General features: G+C 40.7%; 1 protein-coding gene across 5 annotated transcripts in view; it reads right to left on the minus strand.

Moving 5' to 3' along the window:
* Positions 1–2069: 2069 nt before the first annotated feature.
* Positions 2070–26896, minus strand: part of FMN1 (formin 1) — a 428640-nt gene continuing 403813 nt past the window's right edge. For 3 of the 5 annotated variants that reach the window (XM_027066879.2, XM_027066877.2, XM_027066880.2), the window contains 2 exons: positions 15285–15369; positions 4059–12858 (listed from right to left, as the gene is read on the minus strand). In XM_027066879.2, the coding sequence (XP_026922680.2) occupies positions 12814–12858; positions 15285–15369 (130 nt within the window). In that variant the 3' untranslated portion in view covers positions 4059–12813. Of the gene's footprint in view, positions 4028–4058; positions 12859–15284; positions 15370–26896 lie in introns of those variants that run through there. The other 2 variants (XM_053224212.1, XM_053224213.1) reach the window with 2 other exon arrangements.

Below are 26896 nucleotides of genomic sequence, written 5' to 3' on the forward strand. Positions count from 1 at the left end.
TCTCTTATAGAATCCCCAGGTGGAAAGCAACACTAAAAACCATCTTTATCTCTCTGGAGTTTTATCTCCTCTCAAATCTTATTCAGTAATTTTTACTTTGTAGGGACTTTCCCAGTTTGTTTTTTTTTAATATGAAATTTATCGGCAAATTGGTTTCCATAAAACACCCAGTGCTCATCCCAACAGGTGGCCTCCTCAATGCCCATCACCCACTTTTGCCTCCTTCCCTCCCCCCATAAACTCTCAGTTTATTCTCAGTTTTTAAGAGTCTCTTATGGTTTGTCTTCTTCCCTCTCTGTAACTTTTTTTCCCCCTTCCCCTCCCCCATGGTCTTAAGTTTTGATAGAAGGACAATGTTTTTACCATATCTCAAAAATAAGACTATAAGACCACCGATGTGTTAAGGCCTTACCATCTTTGTCTATCTTTCCGCATTTCTTCTGAATCAGTTAAGTCTATTTCTGTGATCTTAAAGATAAGACACTGGCTGAAAGCATTTCTTTGGAGTAGCTGAATTTTAGTTTCTCCACTTATGAATTGCATGGGAAAGTTATCAATTTCTCCGAACATTAGTTTTCTTATCTGCAAAATGGGGATAGTAGTAATCTTTACCTCATATTAATTATCATTATGAAGGTTAAACAGAGTAATGCATATAAAATGCTTAATGTAGCAGCTGGAAGCTTTTAAGACATACATAGGTTTTTTTTTTTGTTTTTTTTTTTTGTTTTTTTTTTACCATGGCAAAATATAAAGTCTACCATTGTAACCACTTTTAAATGTACAGTTCTGTATATTACATACATTCACACTGCTGTACAACCATCACCACATTCATCTCCAGAATGTTTCCATCTTCTTAAACTAAAACTCCATGGCCATTGAACAACTTCATTCCCTCTTCCCTCTAGCTCCTGGCAACCATCATCCTACTTTCTATCTCTGTGACTTTGCCTTCCATATTTATTTCATATAAGTGGAATCAAACAATATTTGTTCTTTTGTGATCGGGTTATTTCACTGAGCATCATGTCGTCAAGGTTCATACAGGTTGTAGCATGTGTCAGAACTTCCTTCCTGTTTAAGGCTGAATAATATTCCATTGTATTAATACCTATACAGTATTTTAGTAGTCAACATCTTATTCTAGCCACCAAGAAAGTATGATTTCATTTACTTACTGGCCGAGACACAGCTTCAGAATCAACATCTCTTCTAGTCATGTGATAAGAAATGCAGGCTTATGACCGTCGAGCAAAATTCTAGGGTCAGCTTTGAGTTCTTTTCTCCACCAGTGTTTATAGTCTCAAGACATAACTCATTTTCTTCAAGGTAAAGAAGGTTTATATCCAGAGGAAGAAGACAAATATTTCTGTGCTCAGATATGCAGGCAGAGGGAAGATTTGGGGAAAAGTAGGGAAAATTTTGAAAAAGAAATCTGATATTTAGTTTCAGAACAAAATAAGAATAAGAGAAGGAGGAGGAAGACCAGATAGAAAGAACAGGGCAAGCTACTTGGACAGGTTATCCAAAGATGGTTGTACCAATATATGTCCCATTTCACATGCTCTTCCTACAACATGGTGTTCACATTTCTGCATCAAGAGGTGGGGTCTAAAAAAAAGAGGTGCAGTCTGTTTCCCCACCCCTTCACCTGGGCAGAATTTTGTAAAGGCCTCAACCAGCAGACTATGATGAAGGTGATGGGATGTGACTTCTGAGCCTTGGAAAAAAAAAAAAACATACACAAAAAAACGTTATATGTTTTGCCTTGGATCATTCAAGCAGCTCTGTAGAGAGACACTGAGTCTCCCAGCCTAGAGCCAGCACCAGCCTGCCAGCCAAGTGAGTCAGCCATCTTGGAAGTGCATGTTCCCCACTCAAGCCTTCCAGTTTTCAGATGGCTGAGGACCCAACAGACATACTACTACAATCTTCTGGAACTCCAGAGTGAGACCCACCCAGTTGCCCAAACTAAAAAAAAAAACAAAAACTAAAAACAAAACAAAACAAACATGAAAAACTCTTTCCAAACTAAAAAAAAAACAAAAACAAAAAAACCAAACCAAAAAAACCCCATGAAAAATAGGAAGTGGGGGCATTTTTAATGTATCAGTTTATAAAGAATATAGTTACGTTCTCTAACCATTCATTATTACACAATGATGGGCATGAAGCAGATTTACTCTGAGAAGACAAAAAGACAACCAAAGCCATGCAGGCATCCATTGCAGGTGGGGCCAGTACAGTCCAACTGTCAAGTCTTTTATTTCCATGAATACATCATAGGCAGGTAAAGTGGGCAGCTAGAGTCTGAAGTGGAATATTTAGCCTCAGGAATTTATGGCCCGATATTTGGACCATCAGAATTTAAAGAATTAACAGAATAGGCACAAAAAAAAAAAAAAAAAAAAAAAAGCATACTTAAAAATTCTACAGGTATCACTCAGCAGGGGAGAGTAAATCTTGATTAAACCAGGGAGGAGTTTCTTCCCAAGGCGAACTCATGTTTTTCCTGGATTCCTTGATACTCAGGCCTCTGCCCCCTGCTAGGGGGCTCTAATTCAGAACACAACTTTAATGATGGTTTCTATAAACGCTTAGGAGCATTTGGACCCTTTCTTCAAACAACAGTTCTAGAACATTTCTCTATAATGGTGTATAGGTATCCCCCACTTTCTGAAAGTTCTTGTTACATCCCTTTGCTTTTCACAAAAGACCTACGTTAGTATCTGCTTTTGCTAACCAGAAGAAATCCGAAGAAGATTCTTGCTTTTAGAAAAAAAAAAAAAAAAGGCAAGAAGCAAAAACGGCATTTAGCATTTGTTTTGCAGCGAGCCTTGTAGAGGTAGCGTGCACCCCAGCAGCAAGAGGGGCCCCGCCAAGCTGCTTCCCAGGAACTACACTCAGCATCTCAGCATCAAGACATTACAGTTTTGAGCTGTGTCTGTGAGCATTTGTACTTTATCTTGATTTATTTTGTGCATCCGTTAGCAAGATGTCTCCTAAGGTATCAGAAAAGTCTAAGAGAGATTATTTTTGGGTCTGGGAATGCTCAAAAAATTTTCCATATAAGTTAATGGTAATTGTTTCTTTGTGTTATGCCATTTTGGCCTATGAAAAGTTCCATAGACTCTATGGTCACATAGCAGAGGGAGACCTGTATTTTGAAGAAAACAGTTTAACGTGATGAAAGAGTTAAGCAGTGGGAATGGCTTTGGTCTTGGAGTCAAGAGATCTGGAGTTTCATCTTAATGTGTTCACTAAAACTAAATGTGACTTTCGGCAGATCCCTTGAACTTCAGTTTTTACTCTGTGAAATGGAGATTTCATCCAATATCTGAAGATTTTTGCAGCTCCAGGACTCTATGATTTACATTTCCTGGTGATGAAATGTCTCCCCAAGATAATAACTATGTCTGTTCATTAAATGTATCGGTATAAATTGGGGAATATTTCAGCAAACTTCTAGAACTTAAGAGTGTGTGGTATTCAGGAACACTGAATAAATCAATCAGTTAAAACCACACAATCACACGTTTATTTAAATGGACGAGTACTCTGCTGCAAGTCTTAGTTTCTCCTTCACAAATATTTGCATGTGTCATACCATTGCTTGAAAAGAATTCGTACCTTGTGCTTAGTGCTAGAACACAATACAGTTATATTTCTGTTCTGTTTCTCTAGTATAATCGTTTACCAACCCACAACCTGAAGTCACCAATACTTGTGGTTCTGCCTATATGCTCCCAGCTGGGGCAGTTCATCTTCAGGAAGTATTGCTTTTGGGTCAGCCTCGCTGAGCCAATGCCTGGCTGGGTTTGTCTGTTTGGTGTTAGCCTTGAATGCCTAGCTAGATTGCCCACTGTTGGTGGGGTAGACAGAGGAGGAAGAAGGAAACATGATGGACTTACCAAGACCCAGTTCTTGCAGCTCAGTAATACTGTACTTGAGCAGTAATGAGCGTCAGAGAGGACTGGCATTCACCACGTGAGAGTACTGTTGGGAGATTGTCCTGAAACGTCTCCTGAAAATAAATTTGCACAACACACCCAACAGACATGAAACCAAGATTTATTAAAATATCCTCATCATATTTACATTTGGAAGCCATGAATGCAGTTCTCTGCAAATTCCAAAAAATAGAGTTCTATCTCTTAAAACAAATTAACAGAGGTATCAACAGATTAGGATAAATATAATCTATCACAGAGATAGGATTCTTTGAATAGACAATCTACATGTTCTAACCAATATATATTATGTACAAAAATACACTTGAGATGGTGACCAAATAGTGTCAAGGAGGAAAATATATCTATAGAGAGAGACACACACATAAGTTTTCATTATGTACAAATCAATATTGGTTCCTTCATCCTTTCTTTTTAAAAATAAATACTTCATTTGGTTGCAAATGACATTTACAAATCCAACTAATGAGCATTTCTCAGCTTTGACAAAATTAAATATGCAAACAAATTAGAAATACATATTTTTAAAAATTTAAAGGGGAAAAGATACCTGAATTGAATTAGCTTATTACGTTAAAAAATATCCAAGAGCATGTAATGTAAGGTTTCATGTCTTTAAAGTGCCTTCTCATTTCTCAAACTGTCTTCATCATTGTTTAAAATCCTTTAAGGTTGTTATCTATAGATTGATCTAATATTTAATTAAACAGAAAAGCCAAGATATTTCCAGGTCAAAAGACTGACTGCTTAGCACATGCTTATACTTTCTTTTTAAGCACTTTCAACAGTGGAACAGTTACCGTTGATCTGAAAATACCACAAATTGTCAACATCCTGATCCAGATTCGTGTAGCTGTTTGGATCATGAGTGGTAGTAAGAATGGGGTGGCAATAGAAAGCCTATGATTCAAACTGTTTGCACAGAATTAAGTCAATTTGTCCAGCAGCACAGAAAAGTTACTTCGGATTCAAAAATTTGGTTTTATGCCTCATAGATGGTGACCTGGGCAGATTTATAATTTATCAAAGAATGGTCCCTAATTAGACGGTTTTAAAGTACAATCTGAGAAACTGAAAAGGACTAGAACCTTCCCCTCAACCTTCCTAAAATAAAGTCGAATAAACGAAAAAGAAATGTATTTTCCATCTCTTTTATGGATTTTCCCCTCTTTGCCTAAGTGATGAGGTGATGCTGACATTAACAAGAGGCAGCCACAGCGCTGTGTCTCACTTGGTGACAGCAAAGCACCCCGTCCAAAGGGCTGGGGAGCAGCGCATTGGGTTTGAGGGGACGGAGGGGGTAAAAATGCTGGGTCCTGCAGAAACTGAAAAGGTAAAGGCAGGGAAAAAGCTGTGGGATTTGGAGGAAGGGGGGGGGCCGGAGCACAAGTATCGAGGTGAGGAAAGTCAAACGAAGCTAAGTGCCAAAATGACTTTTGGACAGGCGTAGAGAAAACAGGAAGACCTGTGCACAGCCGGCCTCATCAGAATGATTCTGAAATGGAAGAGTCATCTCAGCAAGCATAGGCCACTTTCACTACAGTACCTGCTTTTCCAGCACACTGTCAGCCACTGACGAGTATAAGATATTGAGCGCTCTCATTTGCCTCATACAGATTCCTGGAGCTTCCCCTGAAAGGCTGCCAATGACACAAGCATGGCAAAAATCACCAGCCCCCTCACAATGCATTGTATCAGCAAAACATTGCCTCTTGGCCCCGTTCAAACATTCCTTCCTCCCATCTCCTGCTCTTCTCCCACAACCCATCGCTTGCAATGTCCCAGGGCCATAGGAGACACAACCTCATACATCAAATGCATTTTAGGAAGCAGCATCTGGGGTCCAGGGTGTCACTAAGAAAATTAAGCCCTAAAGGACTTGAAATAACCTCCATTTGTTAGGCCTGATTCCTATTAGGAAGCTGACTGATTTCACTTAGGTTCTGGGCATGCAGCTTGATGCTGATTTTCCTGGCCAAAGCACGATCCCCTAAATCAAAGTCCAGGGCACCCTGCTTCCCACGCTAGTCTAAATGAAAAATCAACGAGAGGAAAAAACTATGGTGAATCAATGACATGTTTCCTCTCAAAAATTATTCAATTTCTAATTTTAAAAGTTTCTGCCTTTTTAGGAGTATCTTAGATTGCTTCTTTAAAGGGGAGTTCTTTTTTCTTAATGCTTCTATTTGCTGAAGATTGTACCTTTTGCTAACAGTACAGTATTTTTTGTGCCTTGAGAAACTGAAGAATTACAGAATTGAAAAATCAACGATTTCGTATAAACCTATCCTTTTGGTGCCAGACCCCAAAATCCTATGTGTCACTCCAGACAAATAGGAGAACTGCACCACCTTCCCCCTCATTCACAGATTTGTTTCCAAAGGAAATGCATGTCTTTGGAGGATTACGCAGAGTGCGGTCTCAGGGGGGCCGAAATCGCCTTTTTTACGCCTTGTTGGTCAGATATGAAAAGTAAGATTACAGTTGGGGACAAGTTGCCAAGAAGAAAGGGAAAAACAATGAGCTGTTTATAGTTCACTCAAACCCATCTAAAATGTAATGATTTTGAATCTCCTTCCAGCCTCTAATTGGGAAGAGTAGTACAATTTTCAAAAGCTCTTTACCCATTTTTATGCATTGCCTAGAAACCTGGAATTCAAAATCCACCCCAAGAATTACCGGAGAGTTGTCTGTTCCTGAACACATTTATTGTCCATGCCATAGGGAGGTAGAGAGCAATTTCCCTGGATACTCAGATGTCTGCGGGACTAGCCTTTCATTTTGGAAAGCTGACCCAGATGAATAAACAAAAACACACTTGTTTCACGAGACAAGAATAGAAGTAAGCTCTGGAAGAGATCTTAGGCTTATACTCAGTATAAGCATAAGATAACATATTGGCGGCTCTCACTATGTGTGGGGAGGAATATTCATTCTCTTGTATGACATCCTTACAGTTTCAAGGACAGAGTAGAGTCCCCCTTGGTATCTGCACAGGTAGAATTTAGGGAAATGCTCAGCCTACAAAATAGCCTAAATATATTAGAAGCTTGTTTACTCCATGGAGAAGAATGCCAAATTCTTTGGAGGTGAATTTCTGGCTGGAAATTATGGGCTCATTTGCATTTTGCTAGCCCAATGCTATCAAATTTCACACAAAGCATAAAAAAAAACTAGCTCAGAGAAGTATTTGGGTTAGCTTTTAGAAAAAGAGGCAGACAGGTGCTTGAGAGAAGATTTAAAAAAACAACAGAAAATTTTATGAGCATAGATGGAATGCAGAAGGATAAATTAATGGCATTAGCTACAACTTTCCTATTTAAAAAAAATGAGATTAAGTCTGTCTTCCCCAGATCATAGAATGGAAATGATGTTTATGAACAAGTACTTCATAGATGTAATATGCAATGACGTTCAGAGTTCATCCGAGCTCTAGACTGAAGTGAACCATTAGAGGAGACGATGACAAGGAAAAGGTTTTTTGTGTTACTGGTTATCGCCAGGATGGTTGAGAGAGGGGCTGGAGTAGAGGGGAAAAGAACCTGATAAGCTCTACTTGAGGACAGCTGGCCTGCTGAATGAGGCTTGATTTGCTTCCTTAATGTCTCTATTGGTAGAAGCTGCATGGGGGCTTTGAGAGACAGAGTTAGCTAGCTGCCATTTTAATATCTTCACGTTTCCAATTAAGTTGTCAACTACACAAATTTCCCAAATGCTAGGTTTATATCACAGTGTTGATTAAGAGTCTTGGCACAAATAAGGCTACTGAACTGGCTTCACGCTTGCATGTTAAAATGCTCTTGAATTCACTACTTCCCAGCAAAGAGTCGATTTGGGAGGGTTTGGTAGATTGCCCACTCCCTGGGAAGGAAAATAAAGAATTGTGAAACTAACATTCAGTGCCTCTAATAAGGTGTCAACAACCGACGGGTGTGCAGCAATGCCACAAAATGGGCCTCTCGGTCACATACAGCTGTGAGTAACAGAGCCTAGTTATGCCTGGATTCAATTGCTGATGGGGTTGTAAATACTGTTAGGCAAGTCTGCAGCAGCCAGCTATGCTGAGGCCAGTTTCTGAAGGTGCTTTTCTTTAAGTGACTTTTGCACCAACAACAGAGAAGTTTCCAAGTGGCTAGATTTCTCTATAGGTAGAAAATGTAAATATACCCAACAAGTAACGAGCATTTTGGAAAGGCTAAAAATGATTCAGAGTTTTCAAATATTGAATACTATCAGTTTGGCTGCAAGACTTCTCTTGTGTTGCAGACTTCTTCATGATGACAAAGTAGCTGACATGAATGAGAGTTCATTTCTTTATTCAGTTTGCTTTCTTCAGCTGAATTGTTCCTAAAGGTAGGATATCTAATATATGAAATGTGGTTTTGACGACCTTCCAGATGCTCCACACATTTATCAACTGCTCTAAAGAGAACCCAGACTAAGGGTGTTGTAATGGTCTGGCTACTTCTTCCATTGGATCACACTACTTCTCCTTGTATGTGGCTTTTAAAAAACTATTCAGGGCAATCCTACACTCTTTTGAATCCACACTCTAAAAATTGCCTGGTTGAGGCAAAAGTCTCAAGCAGGCCACAGACAGCTCTTACTGTGTCCACACTCATCAGCTCTCACAGCTGTTCCAAGTTTTTGTGCTCAGGAATTCCACAACACTGGAATTTACAGTATGTCCATTTTGTGTGTGTTTTAGAAACTAATAAACTAATTTGTGGATTACCAAATCTGCTGATGCTTTTTCTTTCCTTTCCAGCTTTCAGTCATTTTTTTGTTTTCTGATTAGAACAGGCAGAATCAACGAAAATTATGCACAAATCTAAACTGCTTTATAAAATGATAATATTTGATATTTGGATTTTTTTTGGGGGGGGAAGCTATAGATTTTGGACTTCTTTCCTCTGTTCAACACAGAAAGCCCCACGTTGGTTTTATCTTTGTTTGAGGGAGGGAAGAGTACTACAAAATAAGCCGATTTAAGATGTTGGGGAATGAAGAATTTTCCCTGTTAACATTACAGTCTGGTTACTGGGAAAGCTCACAGGTCTGCACTGCTAATTCCCCTTGATATTCGGATTAGATGCTGTCTGTCATGCTGCTGCATGCAATGCTGTGTGCAATGATCTGTGTCCATGACATCAGGCAAAGGAAAAGCAAAAACAAAAGTGAGAAAATACAATATTCATGAAAGCAATAATTAAAATGAAAAGGCCCCCATTGCATACAGTATAATCTATGGAGAGATGTACAATCCCAGGCCAACAGGCAAATATTTACCAAAAATAACACGTCTCTCCTGCTACGTCCAATCATGGTCCTTGCAAGAACCATAGCAATGACTTCCATATCTTGTGGAAGGTTTCCAATACCACCACAGAGTTTTATTCCTTCCTTCAGTTTTTCCAGTTTCTTCACCAGCAGCATATAAGCTTTTCATTTAGGAAATGCCTTTCCTTATGGTTCTTAGGAAAAAAAAAGAGGTGCCAAAGGGGGCCTCAGTACTTGTGCTTATTGGGGGACAGGCAGGGGTCCAAGTCTAGCACCCAATCTGGCAATTGGTTCCTTGACCATGCTGCCAGTTTGTTTTGGCTAGTACACCTTTCCACCACCGAGTTTCCTTATTCTACTTCCCAGATTTCAGAAATACTTTTTTTTCATTATTCCTAAGTACTTGCAGTGGGCATTTGAAGAGACATCATAGGTGTCAACTCAAGGATTCAAAAGGCAGCAGGTCCATCATCATCATAATCATCTATTTCTGCTTGGCTACACTTTTCCCTTTCCGTGCCCCTCCCCACCCCAATTGTTAAGCTGCCTCTTGTGTTAAAAGCCATACAGCACACCCCCTTCTAACCTGATCTTTGACACCTCACAGGCCTGATGCCTTTTACCTGACATGTTTATACCATGCTTTAGTGTAATATATGATATACTTGTATGCTAGATGAGGATTGCAGGTTACTCATGCAAGAAACCAAGCTGTGATCCAACCAACTATGCTCTCAGATGTAATGACTCTTGGCTAGGAAGAGATGACGTTGCTCATAAGTCAAGGTTTGTCAGAATCTGACTACTAAAGTTGGGTATGAGTATCTGTTTAAACATAGAGTAGCAACACTGGCCACTCTCCCTCTAGTTTGGGGAAGGCTGTGCTTAGAAAAGCCACTTACACCCGCATGCCTAAAATGCTCAAGCTGCGTAAGCGGTGCACTAACCACTTTCTCTCCATGAAAAGTTGCATTTAACATCATCTCAGTTGCATTTTAGGGGGATTATTTCAAGGGGCTCCAGGTTGTTTTAGATGGCCCAACTTGAACAAGCTCTTGCAAACCTTTACTGAGCATCAACTTACGTTAGAAACAAAGGCTGTGCCAACACCACAGTACATGTGTGAACTTGGGAGGCGGCATCCAGATACAAAATGCAGGATTGAAAATGGGTGAGAATAATGGAGATTCTGACCTGTGTCTTGATACAATAACTTACTATATTTGAGTAGTGTGACAGAATCACCAGGTTTCCCCAACAGAGCAGGCAAAGTACAATCTTTAGAAATAGGTATTTTACTGCCAATTCGACTCTGTCCATGTGGATTGAATCCAACTTGGGCTGCATTTGTGTATCACATTAAATGTTTCCACTCCTCCTTCTTCAGCATTGGTTCCCTGAGAGCATGTTCTTACAGGGTTGTGTGGCCACAAACAGTCCTGTTTACTGTCAGTGATTTTCTTGTGAGCATCTTCCTTAGAGACCTGAAGTGGCCCACAGTGACTCCATTGAAAGTCCCTGCTGCTCTCGTTCATCAACTCTGTGGGGACCCATGAGGATCTAGACGTGATCTCACTGAACTCAAAGTTGATCCCCAAGGCAAGGACAAAACAGGCACTTTCCTTTTGCACGATAATACTAGAAGGAATGTCACAGGGCACAGGATGACTGTAAGTGGAATTTGTTTTAAATCGATGAATTCCTTAGATTTTCTTCAGCGTTAAGTGAAAATGAACAGAAACAACTTAAGAAAGCAGCATGAAAAGTTTCTTGCTCATAAGCAACTCCTTTTAGTAATGGAAGTTCTTTACCAGCCTTTTGGTTTTGCTGGTCTCATCTCTTATTTTGAATCGGAAAAACAAAAACAAACGAAAAACCCCAACCGTGCTCCCATTTTCCTTTCTTTTGAATTATTAGAGAAGGTGGTTAGCACCTGAACAAATATGGCTTCTGTGATTTGATTTGATCCTGACTGCATTATATTAGGATACAGTGCTGATTTAATTAGCTGATTATATTAGGGGGTCCCTGAGGGGGCTGATGATTGGCAGGCAGTCCTGGGTGGACACTCAGGCACCTAGCAAGTTGAGAGGTTCTGGGAAGAGCCTGGGTTAAGGGGCAAGGCTACAGATGGCAGCCCGATCAGGAAGGGTTTTAAGGTTCTCACCCCCCTCTAGACTGTCCTCCACCAACTGAAGGAGAAGGCTTAGACCTCTTTCCCTTCAAGGCCCAAAATGGATAGTCTTTGATATTATTCTCAATTCACGTCCAGTCCTTTCTCTTCTCCTCTCACAAGATAGATTCAAAGAGAGGTGGCATAAGGAAAAAAGCGGCAGGGGAGAGATCCAAGATCATTTCCCTTATGACTCAAGGGGTAGTGGTCTTACGGGCTCCCAGGGTCAGAAAGAGCTGCCTGTGTGTGATATTCCACTCAAAGCTTAATATTAATGTAATCATCTTCTTTTCATTTTGATGTAAAGAACTTTTTTTATGCTCTTAATTTTTTTGTCATCAAAGACTCTTGCTACAGCCTAGGTCACAGGATTGTTGGTTGAGGTCATGGTGAAAGACTGAAAGTAGCATTTGCTCTCCTGTCTGGAAACTGCCTCCTGAGGTTGGTGGGAGAGGTACAGCCACATGCACACAGTCCCAGAACACGATGCAGAGCTGAGCTCAATGTCACCGTGGCCTTATCCACTCACGAACAGTCTGAAATGTCAAGTCTGCTATTACTGGATCGCTTGCCCAAGCAGGTACTTTGACCTCCAAGCCTGTGCTGGCTTGGTTATCCCTGTTTTTTCCAGAAGTTAGGGTGCAGAATTTCTGCTGGGCAAGGAAACCACAGCAATCTTCTAGAAAAACAAAAGAATGGGTCTTGCTTAATAGCTTATGTCAACTCCTTGTATCATAATTTCTTTTCCACCCATGTATAATTCTATCTTCTATCCTTTCAATTATATGAATAACAACAACAACAACAACAACAACAACAACAAACAAATAACCATTTCTCTCTTCTGGAAAATACATAGTCTTGGACCTCTTAAATATAGTTTTGGTAAGCTCCACATTTTTGGTGAGAAAGGTGCTTCAGGATCTTCCTGGAACAGGATGAAAATTAAGATCAATTGTCAAAGCAGCAGTATGCAAGGATCAAGGCTTAAGTTCTTGCACGGCAATTGTCATAAAAGATCCTTTTCTTCTGTCACGAGTTTGTATATATCAAGCTTCGGTTAGAAAGCTTGAAATCACCGCTTTTAAAGATACTTGGAAAATCTTGGTATTTCTTCTGGTCCTGTAATGGAGTGACTCTGGACCTCTAAAGAGACAATAATCAATATTCCTGCAATGGTCCTGTAAACAGTTTCTCAATGTTCCTGTGGCCTAGCAGGGGACTTCCTTAAAAAGGCACGGGGTGCTCACTGCAATGACCTCAGAAAGAGATGAGCAAAACAAACATTTGGTGACGTATCTTTCAAGAACTTCCTGCAGCACCGGTGTTGCAAAGGACCATGAAAGAAAATACATCGCGTTGCCATCATTTTCATATGTCTCTGTATTAGTTGGTGGTCACACTGGCTTCCTTCTGACGCAGTCTTTCCTTCTGTTTTTTGAGGGGGAAAAATGAGTTTATTATCATTCTTTTTTCTAAATTTTTATCTTTCTCAGATTTTGGTAAATTTCTCAAAGCGTTGGTCTAAAATGATGAACAGTGTTGTACTCAATGCCCGAGAAATGCGAGTCATTCTATCCCTCTTTCCAGAAATCCTCAGTTACCTACTCCTCCCACCCTATTACTGTTACTTTCCAAAAACAAACAATGAATAACCAGCTAATCAATCAATTATATCCACCTAAAATACTGACCTTTCACCATGCTAGGCTGTGCTGTTCTCTTCCTCTGTGACAAAGGTCCTAATGTTGCAGTGTCACTCAAAGACTCCTCCTACCCCAGTGCTCAGTCTATTCATGGAAATAGGGAATGCCTACGAAATCGTTTCGGAAGAGGCTAGATATGAAACAAATCACCATTTCCAAGTTGAAACCATCTGCACACGGTCAACTTGGCAATACTAAACAAAGGCCGTGTAGAAGGGAAGATGAGCAGATTTAATCCACACAGCAGGGAGGAAGCTCCTATTTGCCATGGATGTTCTTCTCTGCTCCCCCAGAGCTTCCTTCCCAGGGACAGCCTTCTAAAGAAGGACATCAAAGTGCACTGGCAAGATATGAATACAAATAAGAAACCACACAACAGAACATGGGCCCTCACTGTTTCTAGGACTTCAGAGGAGTAAAATACTAAGCATAGTGAGAATGGGTCTGTCTGCTCTTCAGGTGGGCAAATCAAAGGCTAAAAAAAAGAAATGGAAGAGGTGTACTGTTTTGCACAGAGAGGTCTCTTGGGAGCAGATCCTCATCTGCTTGTGATCTATGAGATGTGACGCATTGAATTACTAAACTGGCCTACATGTAAACTTACACTGGTGATTTCTAAACACCCATCCTGTGTTTGATCTCAACTTTGACCTATGAAGTTGAATAAGGAATCAGTTTGCAAGCTCTTGCCTAATTTCCACCCAAATAAACAACAACAAAAGACAAGTTGAAGATCACAACTGGGAGCTAACTCACAGTGGAGGTCACCTATTAAAAAAATTTCCACACTAAACCCACTGACAGGGCTGAATCCATTCTGTGCCTCTAGAAATAAGGTTTGGCTGTAAAAGTCAAGACACAGGCCCAAACAAGAGGGCTGGTGAAAGGGGTAGAGGCTGACCAAGGAGGAAGACAAAAATCAGGGTTGAGCTCACTGCCACCAAAAATCATACAAGCGCAGGTAATGAATACGTTGTCAAATGGGCACAGAGGATGTGCCCATTGGGGGGGAGCTATGTGCTCTGACTGAGGCTTTCCCTGATCGAGTCCGATGACTCTGATTTCCCCACTTCTCACCCAACATTCATTTAGCTCCTGATAGAGTTGTTATGAGAGATACCACAATCAATCAATGTAAAAAATCTTGCTTTAATAAAATGAAATTTCACTTAGATGGCCAAAAAATTTTAAGTAGCTGGCAAATGGTACAAGTACCTGAAAAGGATAAAAATGAGTAGCTGTGGGACACCAGGAGACAGAGAAGGTAGGGTCTGAAAATCAAACTGAGGAGAGTGTTCTCTTCAAGAGAGAACACTCATTGCTGTTCTCCAGGGCAGGGCCAACTAATGCTGCCAAAATTTGTAATGACAAGAAAAACAGCTAACATTTTTAAGCTCTTATTATCAGGCACTTTGTACATCTCTCAGTTTCCTCAAGATAACCCTAAAGCAAAAGAAGTATTATTTCTCTCTTTTTACCAAAAAGAAAGAAGCAAAGTGATTTCACTCAGGTTTTACAACTAGTAAGTGGCTAAGCTGGGATTTGAACCCTAACACCTTGAGTTCCTAACCATTTAGCTATTCTGACTACTGTTTCTAACGTATAGGTAGAGCTACACTGTGAACCTTCCCGAATGGGACTATGGAGGACAATTTCCCCTCACAGACTAGACTCCAAGTTTCGAGGCCAGGGAGGATGTCAGGCACCAAGACTCTGTGCCAGGTTTTTGTTATCCATTTGGGAAGTGATCCTAGGTAGGCTATATCTTTTTGCATCTTGCTTTTCCCAGTTATCTAAAGAGCATAATCTCTACCCCTTTCTTAAATGCCTCAACATTTTGGGACAAAGGCGCTTTGAGATAAGGGGGATGTCGGCATGGGGTGTGGAAGGGTGTAAAATGGCAAGTGACTAAATTTGCTCCACCAGGAAACCATCTTTGTTGAGTCTGCTGGGAGAACACAAGAAACTGTGTTTTGCTCCTCGCTCCCTGCTCCCCTATATTCTTTCTTACCTAAACTAATCTGCGATGGGGACTGAGAATCTGGATACTGCTCATTCCTCTGAGTTTTGTCCTTTAAATTTAGACACATTCCTGGCTACACCTCAGTTATAATGAAAAATCTTGAGGTTAGGCTGAAAAATGCATCTCACCAGACTAGCTGTGGGATTGATTTTCTTCGTCTCCACTTTCTTCTCTGACGTCAACTTGCTGACGGATTCCTGAGCCATTTTCAATCTGAAATCAAAACAGGGAGGGGGGAGGGAGGAGGAGGTGAAGAGAGGAGGAGGAGAAAGAAAAAAAAAAAGGAAGAGGCCAGGTTAAACAGGAATCCAAATGCTTTTGAATTTTAACCAACTGGCAGTTTGGAAATACAAGGAATGGTTTCTCGGTGCCTTTGATTATCAAATTCAAACACTAATTAGGTGTGAAGGCATGTTTTCTACGTTATTAAAACTGACTTTCCTTCACTGGCTGAGAGGCTCACATAGATGACTTCAGAAAGTCTGTTTCTGTGACCAATGCAGGAGCGTTTTCTGATCTGGGGAATACTAGATGCATACACTTTACTCTGAGTAGATACTTACGTGGGCTCTCTGGCTTGTGATCCAGTCAGCAGATAATAGACAACTTTGAAAACTCAAGTTTGAGGAAACATATGAAAACTACAAATATTAAAATATACCAATTCATATCAAGAAAGTGAAAAGACAACCCACAAGATGGAAGAAAATATTTGTAAATCATGTATCTGATAAGGGACCTATATTCAGAATACACACACACACACACACACACACACACACACACACACACACACGGAGAACTCCAATAACTCCAATAAAAAGGCAAACTGCCCAATGAAAAAATAGGCCAAAGATGACATACGAAGGCTACCAAGCCGATGAAAACATGCTCAATATCATTAGTCATCAGGGCAATGCTAATCAAAACCACGAGATATTTGCATATCCCCTAGGATGGTGAGAATTAAAAAGAAAGTAGCAAATGTCAGAAGTACGGATGTGGAGAAATTGGAGCCCTCAGACATGGCTGAAGGGACTGCAAAATGGTGCAGCCACTTTGTCAGTTTCTCAATATGGTAAGCATAGTTACCAAAGGACCAAGCAATTCCATGGCTGGGTATATAAATATGTATGTATATCCAAGACAAGGAAAATATATGTTCATACCAAAATTTTCATATAAATGTTTATAGCAATGTTATCCATAATGGCCAGGGGTAGAAACAACCGAAACAGACGAACAAAATGCAGTACGTTCACACAGTGGAGTACTGCTGGGCCGTGAAAAAGAGTGAAGTTCTGATACATGCTACAGCACGGATGAACCTCAACAATCCACAAAGCACACGATTCCACTTATAGGAAATGTCCAGAGTAGGCAAATCTACAGAGAAAGAAAGCAGATGAGCAAGTAGGGGTCGGCATGGGGGACAGTGGGGATGACTGCTAATGGGTTAAGGGGTTTCTCTTAGAATTAGGTAGTTGTGATGGATGCACATACTGGTGAAGATACTAAAAACTACTGACTTGCACACTTTAACAAGGGTGGACTTCATAGTATATGAATTATGTCATCAAATTTGCACATCCAGCAGTCAGATAATATCAACTCTTACTGAGGCTGTGGGGAGAAGGGAACCTCTGCACAGTGCATTTAGGGAGGAGTGGAGATTAGTATAGCTGGCTCTGGCAATACCAGGTTTAACTGAGAACATGCACTCCCTACGAGTCATCAATTCCTCTTCTAGGGAGATAACCAAATGAAACCTTTGTATACAGACACAGGGCTTTCTCTGGAGCAATATATGCAATAATGAAAAGCCGGAAACAACCTAGTGATTATGTTCATTAGAATAATGGATAGATGATAATAGCAAGTAATACCAGCTAACATTTATTGGATGTTTGCTCGGTACCACATACTACTCTACCTGCTTTATTTGAATTAAACCATTTAATTCTCACCCAGCCTTGTGAGGTCGATATTTTCACTATTCCTATTTTACAGGTCCTGAGCCCCATGCAATGCTGCTTATATACTATACTCACTTAACGGAGTAGGGTACAACTGTGAAAAGAAATAAACCAGATTTACAACACAACTGTGAAAAGAAATAAACCAGATTTACAAAATCAACAATTACAGATATCCAAAACATGATATTGAGAGAGTGAAGAATTCTGCACAGTGATACAGCGAAGAGGCCATCTAGCATGATGGTCAAGGGCTCGGGCTCCAGACCGTGATGGTGGGACTAATTCTTGGCCCCACCATTAATCAGCTGTGTGACCCTGGGCAAGTAACCTCTCTGTGCACCTTCATTTTCTAAAAGGAGGATAACAACAACAGTGCTGCTGCCAAGAGTCACTGAAAGGATGGAGACTCTCTCTTGTGCAGCTCCAGGCACAGCATAATCACTCACTATAGGTTTCCTACTGTTGTTACCAAGCATGCAGTCTGCTACACTGTGCACCTATGTAAACAGTACCCGCAAAACCATATTGTTCATAGATGCCTGCATGTGTGTATAAACATACATACAAACATCTGCCTGTATGTATACAGAGAGTGGAAAGCCACTCACTGGTTTCATGATAGAGTTTATCACTAGTAACATGGAAGACGAGAATGGCATTGGGAGGTAACATGTCAAATAAAATTTCACTTTTATCTGTAATGCTTCAATTTTTTAATTACAAAATATTGAATATGTGGCAAAATGCTAATAGCTACTTCCACGTGGTGGGAATATGGGTGTGTTGTATTGTCTTTTGTATGTTTCTTTATTTTCAAAATTTTTTCAAAAATATTTTTTAAAGATTAAGTAAAGATCCAGCAACCCAAACATTAAAAAAATTGAATGTGCTTTTTCTTTAGGGCCTCTGATAAAAATCTTTTGCTCAATATTACTCACATACTTGCTTAATATCAAAGAAATAGTTGAGTGCCTTACTTCTTTACTTAGCTAATTTTACACAATTTACTTAAAACACATGGTTGGTAATCCAATCTCTCTGCCCATATGCACAAGTTAGCTACGATGAATTCGACATGCTGACCTGAGCATCAGAAAAGAAATAAAAATGAGACAAAGATGAGTAGTGATTTATATAGCCTAAGAAATACATCTTCAGAGCTGCCCAGGAATGGGCGCTTCTCAACGCTGACATAGGTCTGAGTGTATACGCCACACCACGCACTAAACATTTGTGTTTGCAGCAGTAACTAAGACTGTACCCGCACAAGAGGAGAATGCGCTGAAAGGATCAAATCCAGGTCAGACTGCATTGGAGACTCCGACTAGTAGGGCATTTGCAAACCAAGATGATGGTGCTGTAATGAGGTCCCAGTTTGCAGAATCTTCTCTTCTTGGCTTCTCTCCAGAAAGATTTGCTTTCAAAAAGCACACCCATCAGTGACTGTTTCAATGAAATGGTTTGGAGTTACTATTTCCCTCCATGCCCCCTACCTTCTAGGGAGCTTTTGGGGGTCATCTTTTGCTTTAGTAGTTCATTTTCCCATTGAGAATTCTGGTCTCTTGCTTCAAAGTTGGGCTTCTATCATGCTCCTGCTCAGCAATGCCCTTACCCAACGCCCAGATCCCTTGGAGCCTCTCTCCATGTTCTCTGGATGTCGGGGCAATGGTAGCGGTTGGGGGTGTGGAGGCAGGAAGGAGAGGAGCCAACCTAAGGTTCTTTCCCCACTGCAAACCTTTTACTACTGCTCAGTGGCTGCTCTGTAGACTACAGGCAGTCACATACACCCTGGACTTCCCAGGACAACTCTGATCTCAGTGATTCTACCCTGCTCTTCTCCAAACATTCACCTTCCATTTTATCATCTCCTTTTCAAAGGGTATTCTTGAAAGTCACAAAGGATTGGGAGAAGACACAGCTTGGTGCAAGGAGCTTCAGCATCAGTTAGACTTGATTCCAATTCTAACTCTGGCAGTTATTAGAAGACTTAGAGCAAGTTAATCGACTTTTCTAAATTTCAGTTTCAGTTTCTTTATCTATAAAATTGAGATTAAAATCAACCACATCTTGGGGCACCTGGGTGGCTCAGTCGGTAAAGCGTCTGACTTCGGCTCAGGTCATGACCTCACGGTCCGTGAGTTCGAGCCCCGTGTCGGGCTCTGTGCTGACAGCTCAGAGCCTGGAGCCTGTTTCAGATTCTGTGTCTCCCTCTCTCTGACCCTCCCCCGTTCACGCTTTGTCTCTGTCTCAAAAATAAATAAACGTTAAAAAAAAATAAAAAAAAATCAACCACATCTTATTGTGAAGATTAAATGAATATATGCAAAACAGTATACCAGGTATAGAGCAAATGGTCAATAAAGGAGAGCCATTATGGAATCTCCCATCATAGAGGTAAAGGAACTTCTTAAGAATGCATGACAACAATTTCTGACTACACGTGAAGTAGGTGGTGTTATTCACAAAATATTATCTCACAGGAATATCATTAAGATGTGTCCTGAAAGCAAACCAAAGAATTCACTCTAATTTTTCAGATCTGAACACAGATTCCAAAAGTCCTATCTAGAAGCTCAACTTTGGTGTAGGTATGGCAAAAATTTCTCAACCAAATAAAATAAGAGAAGCTACAGGCATACCTTGGAGATACTGCAGGTTTTGTTCAACACCACTGTAATAAGCGAATGTTGCAATAAAGAGAGTCACATGAATTTTTTGGCTTCACAATGAAAATTAAAGTTATGTTTACAGTATACGTCAGTCTATTGAGTGATAACATTACGTCTAAAAAATGTACATACCTTAATTAAATAATACTTTATTGCTAAAACATGCTAACCATCTGAGCTTTCAGTGAGCTGTAATCTTTGCTGGCGGAGGGTCTTGCTTCAAGGTTGATGGCCACTGACTGACCAAGGTGGTAATTGCTGAAGGTTGGGGTGCCTGTGGCAATTTTTTTTTAAATAAGACAACAATGAAGTCTGCTACATCAACTGACTCTTCTTTTCATGGATGGCTTCTCTGTAGCATGCAATGCTGTTTGATAGCATTTTACCCACAGTAGAACTTCTTCCAAAGTTGAATCAAATCCTCTCGAGCCTTGCTGTCATTTTATCAACTAAGGTTACATAATTTTCTAAATCCTTAGTTGTCATTTCAACAATCTTCACATGATTTTTTTCAAAAGTAGATTCCATCTCAAAAAACACTTTCTTTGCTCATCTGAAAGAAGCAACTCCTCATGTATTAAAACTCTATCATGAGATTGCAGCCACTCAGTCACATCTTCAGGCTCCACTTTTAGTTCTAGTTCTCTTGCTATTTCCACCAAATTTTCAGCAGCTTCCTCCACTGAAGTCTTGAATCCTCAAAGTCATCCATGAGGGCAGGAATCAACTTCTTCCAAACTCCTGTTCATGTTGATATTTTGACCTCTTTCCATGAATCATGAATGTTCTTAATGACATCTAGATAATGAATCCCTTCCAGAAAGTTTTCAGTATACTTTCTCCAGATCCCTCAGCTATCTATGACAGCTAAAGACTTATAACATATATTTCTTAAATAATAAAACTTGGAAGTTGAAATGACTCCTTCATCCATGGGCTGCAGAATGGATGTTGTGTTAGCAGGTATGAAAACAACATTCATCTCAGTGTACATCTCCATCAGAGCTCGAGTGACCGTGTGAAGTGTCAATGAACAGTCATATTTTGAAAGGAATCTTTTTTTCTAAGCAGTACATCTCAACGGCAGGCTTAAAATATTCAGCAAACCATTTTGTTAAAAGATGTGCTATCATCCAGGCTTTGTTGTTCCATTTATAGAGCACAGATAGAGCAGATATGGCACAGTTCTTAAGGGTCCTAGGATGTTCAGAATGGTAAGTGAACATCGCCTTCAACTTAGAGTCACCAACTGCATAAGCCCCCAACAAGAGAGTCAGTTTCTGCTTTGAAGCCAGGTACTGACTTTTCTTCTCAAGCTATGAAAGTTCTAGATGGCATCTTTTTTTCCAACAGAAGATTGTTGTCTACATTCAAAACTTGTGGTTTAGCATAGCCACCTTCATTAATGATCTCAGCTAGCTCTTCTAGATAACTTGCTATAGCTTCCACATCAGCCCTTGCTGCTTCACCTCATACTTTTAAGTTATGGAGATGATTTCTTTCCAGAAATCTCACGAACCAATCTTTGCTAGCTTCAAACTTTTCTCCTGCAGATTCTGCACCTCTTTCAGCCTTTATAGAATTGAAGAGAGTTAGGGTCTTGGTCTGGATTAGGCTCTGACTTAAGGAATGCCGTGACTGGTTTGGCCTTCTGTCTAGACCACTCAGACTTTCTCACAGGAAACTGACAAAGAATCAGGGTTTTAGAAATCACGTGGGAAGAGACTGCAAAGCAGAGGTCTTGCAGTGTGATCAACTTCAGAGGGTTTAAATAAACTGAGATTCAGTTTTCATCAGCCACAGGTGGTTTAAGTAACTTTGAATTCAGTTGCTAACATTCTTAAATGCAGAGACTTCACATAAGAAGTCAGCGTTCTGACCTCTCTTACACAACTGGAAGGCACAGCAACAGAGTGGCATCTCTGCACCTCAGCCTCTCAGTGTGTGGCGCTTCCTGTCACTTGCTGGCGTATGGCAGTCCTGAGGTGGTCAGGCGGTGCCATCTACCAGCTTGTCCACACAGATGACTTTCTTACACTCAGTGCCCTTCACTCATTGTTGCTGCCCACCTGAAATCTCTAAGCTTCAACGTTTTGGTTGGGAGACTTGCTGGAAGGCTAGTGTGACAAGTCAGGGAGTCAAGGGATGAGATCCCAGACTACTGAACTAGCCTTCTAATTGATCTTCCTCCCCCACTCCATCCTACTGATGAGTGCAGTCTCAATTGGTAATGTATAACTCTAAGAATGTCACTTCCCTTCTTGAAATCTTTTAGTGACTCTCAATCAACTATAGCCAGGGTTAGCAAAGGTTTTCTGCAATGGCCAGAGAGTAAATATTTTAATTTTTTTTTGTAGGACAAGTTATTTTTCTTTAATATTGGAATCATAGCTATATCCCAGACAATTCCAATATAGATCATTTAGGCTAGATAAGCTATATATTTAAGATATATAAAATCAAGTTGTTGATTTTAAGGGTATGTTGTCTTTTTAAAAACATTTTTTTATTGTTTATTTTTGAGAGAGAGAGAGAGAGAGAGACAGAGCATGAGTGGGGGAGGGGTAGAGAGAGAGGGAAATACCAAATCTGAACCAGGCTCCAGGTTCTGGGCTATGAACACAGAGCCCAACGTGGAGCTCGAACCCACAAACCGCAAGAGCATGGCTTGAGCCGAAGTTGGACACTTAACCGACTGAGCCACCCAGGCACGCTGAGGTACGTTATCTTAAAAGTATAGTCCATCCAAGGGCACCTGGGTGGCTCAGTTGGTTGGGTATCTGGTTTCAGCTCAGGTCATGATCTAATGGTGAGTTCGAGCCCTGTGTTGGGGTCTGTATTGACCACTCAGAGCCTGGCACCTGCTTCAGATTGTGTCTCCTTCTCTCTCTGTCCCTCCCCAGCTCATGCTCTGTCTCTCTCTCTCAAAAATAAACATTAGAAAAAAATATTTTTAAAGTATAGTCTATTCCATTTTAAGGCTGATCTATAAAGTAGAAAAGAATGCAGAGTGTTAGATCCTTTTACAACAGCTGAAAGATAATCAAAAGATCAGTGCCTTAGATTGTGAAAGGGAATTTATATTGAGTTTCTATAATTTTTTCTGGGTATTTTCATTTTTTTTTTAAGTTTATTTAATTATTTTGAGAGAGAGAGAAAAAGAGAGAGAGAGAGCAGGGCAGGGAGAGAGGGGGAAAGGGAGGGAGGGGGAAAGGGGGAGAGGGGGAGGGGGGAGAGGGGGAGAGGTGGAGGGAGGGAGGGAGGGAGAGGGAGAGAGGGAGGGAGAGGGAGAGGGAGGGAGAGGGAGAGGGAGAGGGAAAGGGAGAGAGAGGGAGAGAGGGAGAGGGAGAGGGAGAGGGAGAGGGAGAGAGAGAGAGAGAGAGAGAGAGAGAGAATCCCAAGCTGTCAGCACAGAGCCTAGCATGGGGCTCAGTCCCATGAATCACGAGATCACGAACTGGGCCGAAACCAGCCAGGCGCTCCTAAGTATTCTCGTTTTTTATTTTAGTTCACACATGATGTTACATTAATTTCATGTGTACAACACAGTGCTTCAACATCTCTATACATTATACTATGCTCTCCCCAAGTACAGCTACTATCTGTCACCATACGATGCTATCACATAGCACTGACTATATTCCTTATGTTGTGCCTTTTATTCCAGTGACTTATTCACTTCATAACTGGAAGCCTGTATCTCCCACTCCCGTTTACTCACTTTGCCCATCTTCCCATTCCCTCTCCGCTTTTTGCCATATGATTTCTGCGACTGTTCAACTCTGCTGTTGTAGTGTGAAAGGAACCATTAAAACAATACATGAATGAACAGCAGTGCAAATGCTGTGTTCTAACAACCTTTATTTATAAAAACTTGTAGTGGGCCAAATTTGGCCCATGGGCCATAGCTATGTTTGCTGAATGCTGAACTACAGTATAGGATTCAAATTCTCCATTATGGCAATCAAGGGTCGCTCTGTTCTAAACTTAGTTTACTTGTCCATCTTACATTTTCAGACATGGATCTGGTCTTATATTGTCCTTGGACAAATCACTTAACCCTCTGAGCCTCAATTTCCTCATCTGTAAAAGCAGGAATAATACCACACTTAACACCACTGCTGTGAACAGTGTAGAACGCATTGTATATGATTACTTATCAAATACCCTTTCCTTCCCCCTCACTCCCTGTCCCAGCTAATCCATTCAGTGCTCTTTGCATCATGGCTTTTCTCGCCTCGCAGGTTGCTCTTACTGTTCCCTCGATGACTTTCTTACTCATTTCCATAAGTTCAAATTCTTCCCATTCCTCTGCTCTCAGCTTAAGTGCCAAAGTCATGAAAGCTTCCTTCACCTCTCCTAGCCAGAAGTAATTACTCTTTTCCCAAGTGAAAGAGCACTTTGCGCCTCTCTTCAGGCACTTAAGGACTTTTCATTTTAGGACTGTATAGGTGTCTGATTTCTCTTAAACCACAGGAACCACTTGAGGACAATGATCATGCCTTGTGCATTTCTGGGTCTCCTCCCTATTCCTACATCAAGCGGTCTCCCATGCACAAGGGAGCTGTTAGCAAATACCTAAGTGGCAAATGAATGATTTGCATTGGTAGTTCCCCCCTCCCACTTTAATCAAGTCTAAATGTTTAGTGAATACCCAGAGTTGTACAATAATTAGCTTTTCCATTTATCCCTGGGGTGGGGAGTAAAAACATTTAAAAATCTAGTTCTAGTTACTGATTAGCTGAGTCCTGAATAAGCAAAAAGAAAGGGCATTAAAGCCACCCAAATGTGCTAAATATTTATACATGTCAACTTATGTACACATTCCAGGATTCCTAAAAGTATCCACACGACATTGCCCAAAAGAAGACTGAGGCTCAGTGAGGTTAATGCAGCTTTTCCTGAGTCTGGAATTTGCTCCTCTCACCTAGGATGTAAGAACTTTTCTGCTTTAGTTAAAGAGCTAACTCCTAGCCACTTACATGCTCAGTCTCCCCCGTGGCTCCATTGTGCATGGACTTGTTTTTGGTTCTGGCCTAGATGTTGGTTCTATTTTTGTTTCTGGTCTAAATATTTACTCTAGAAAATCACACATAGTTAGTTGCTCATGATTTCTCATAGGCAAATAACTAGACTTGATTTCAAAGTTCCACAGCATCCCCTCCACCCCTGAAAATCTGAAATATAGGGGAAAAAACAGACAAATAAGTTAGAGAACAAAAATGACTATTCTCAGTTCATAAATGCCTCAGTAAAACTATTAAAATCCCTACCTTTTCTTCTTCCTCATTATAATGAATCTCTAAAGAGTTATTGAGGGCCCTGGTAAATTTCAAATGCTGCCAAAGTCTACTGAAGAAAGGTGCAAATATGAGATGAGGCCAGGAGACATGTTTTCTGACATTCCTGCTTAGTCCTTACTTTATAGAAGTGATCTGCAACCTTGGTTTCATATTAGAACTATCTGGGGAGGAAAGTCTGCTTCTGCTTAGAATGTAGAAAAGTGTAACAATATTTTTCCCATCCTTGGATGGATAACCTACAAAATCACACTTTTGTCTTGAACCCTTTGGAGATCTAGGGGTGTTGTGAACTGCAATACAAAGAATGGCATGCCTTTCTATTCATAGGCTTGGGTTCCCCACTATTACAAACTCATTTTCTGGAAGAGCTTAAAACTGGGTATACCTGGAGCGCCTGGGTGGCTCAGTCGGTTAAGCATCCGACTTCGGCTCAGGTCATGATCTCACAGTCCGTGAGTTCGAGCCCCGTGTCGGGCTCTGTGCTGACACCTCAGAGCCTGGAGCCTGCTTCCGATTCTGTGTCTCCCTCTCTCTCTGCCCCTCCCCTGCTCATGCTCTGTCTCTCTCTGTCGCAAAAATAAATAAAAACATTAAAAAATTTTTTTAAAAAAACTGGGTATACCTTTGGGTCTTCTACAGGCTGATTTATATACCCACAGCTAAACCAAACCAAGTCAGAACCCGCTGACTTCAGGAGACTGAAGGACAATGTCTTTATTCTTTTGACAACCAGGATTTCGTTGGTTCATAGTATGTATACAAAACAGAACACACCGAAATCATCATGAAGTTTACAATACCAGAAGTGCCTTCATTTATGACCATAGGAATTGAACACACCAACCAATCAAGAGCTAAGTGAGGTATCAAGGAGGTGGGGTAGAGTGTTCAGGCTGTTATACACTGATTGTCATTATGGGAAAACCAATACTTTAGAGCAGTGTGTTCAAACTGTCCTCCAAAGAGCCTTAGCATTCAGCAAAGGTGCCTCAGGGAGAGGAGGAAGAGTTAGGGGATCCTCCAGATCCTAACATCTGCAAACCCTGCTTCAGCTAGAAAAGCTTTATCTGTTTTATTTATATATGTTTTCTTCTGAACAGAAAGAGATCCATTAAAAAAAACTGGAAAACCCCTGTGTATGGGGGAAAGAGAAAAAAAAAAATAAACAGCCTTCCTCTCTGGGAGAATGAGAACCAACACAAGTCTTCTTCCTAAAGAACTGTCCAGGAATATCTTGGAGCTGGATAACTGATTAAGAGGACAAAGCCTTTTAAAAGGATGATACATGGGACACCTGGGTGGCTTGTTGGTTAAGCATCTGACTTCAGTTCAGATCATGATTTCATGGTTCACAAGTTCAAGCCCTGCATCGGGCTCTGTGCTGATAGCTCAGAGCCTGGAGCCTGTTTCGAATTCTGTATCTCCCTCTCTCTCTGCCCCTCCCCACCTCCTTCTCTCTCTTTCTCTCTCTCTCAATCTCTCTCTCTCTCTCAAATAAACATTTAAAAAAAATTTAAAGGATGATTTTTCTGATAGCCCTTGCCACCGGTTTCCAGGTTTGGGGCTCTGATAAAATAGCAAATCTTTAAAAATCAAAACATGGCCAGTTTACCACTCACCTCTGCTTGCTACTTTCCAGATATGTTCTAAGGTTGTGAGATCAACAGTATCTGGCAAAAACTCACAGGTAAGAACTGTGGAGAAAGATCCAGGTGGGCTAAAATGTGGGAAAAATAAGAGCCCACTGGAGTACCAACTGATTTCTCATAAAGGCAAGAGTTACCTCACA

Source organism: Acinonyx jubatus, chromosome B3, assembly GCF_027475565.1.
Source record: "Acinonyx jubatus isolate Ajub_Pintada_27869175 chromosome B3, VMU_Ajub_asm_v1.0, whole genome shotgun sequence".
NCBI classification, from domain to species: Eukaryota; Metazoa; Chordata; class Mammalia; order Carnivora; family Felidae; genus Acinonyx; species Acinonyx jubatus.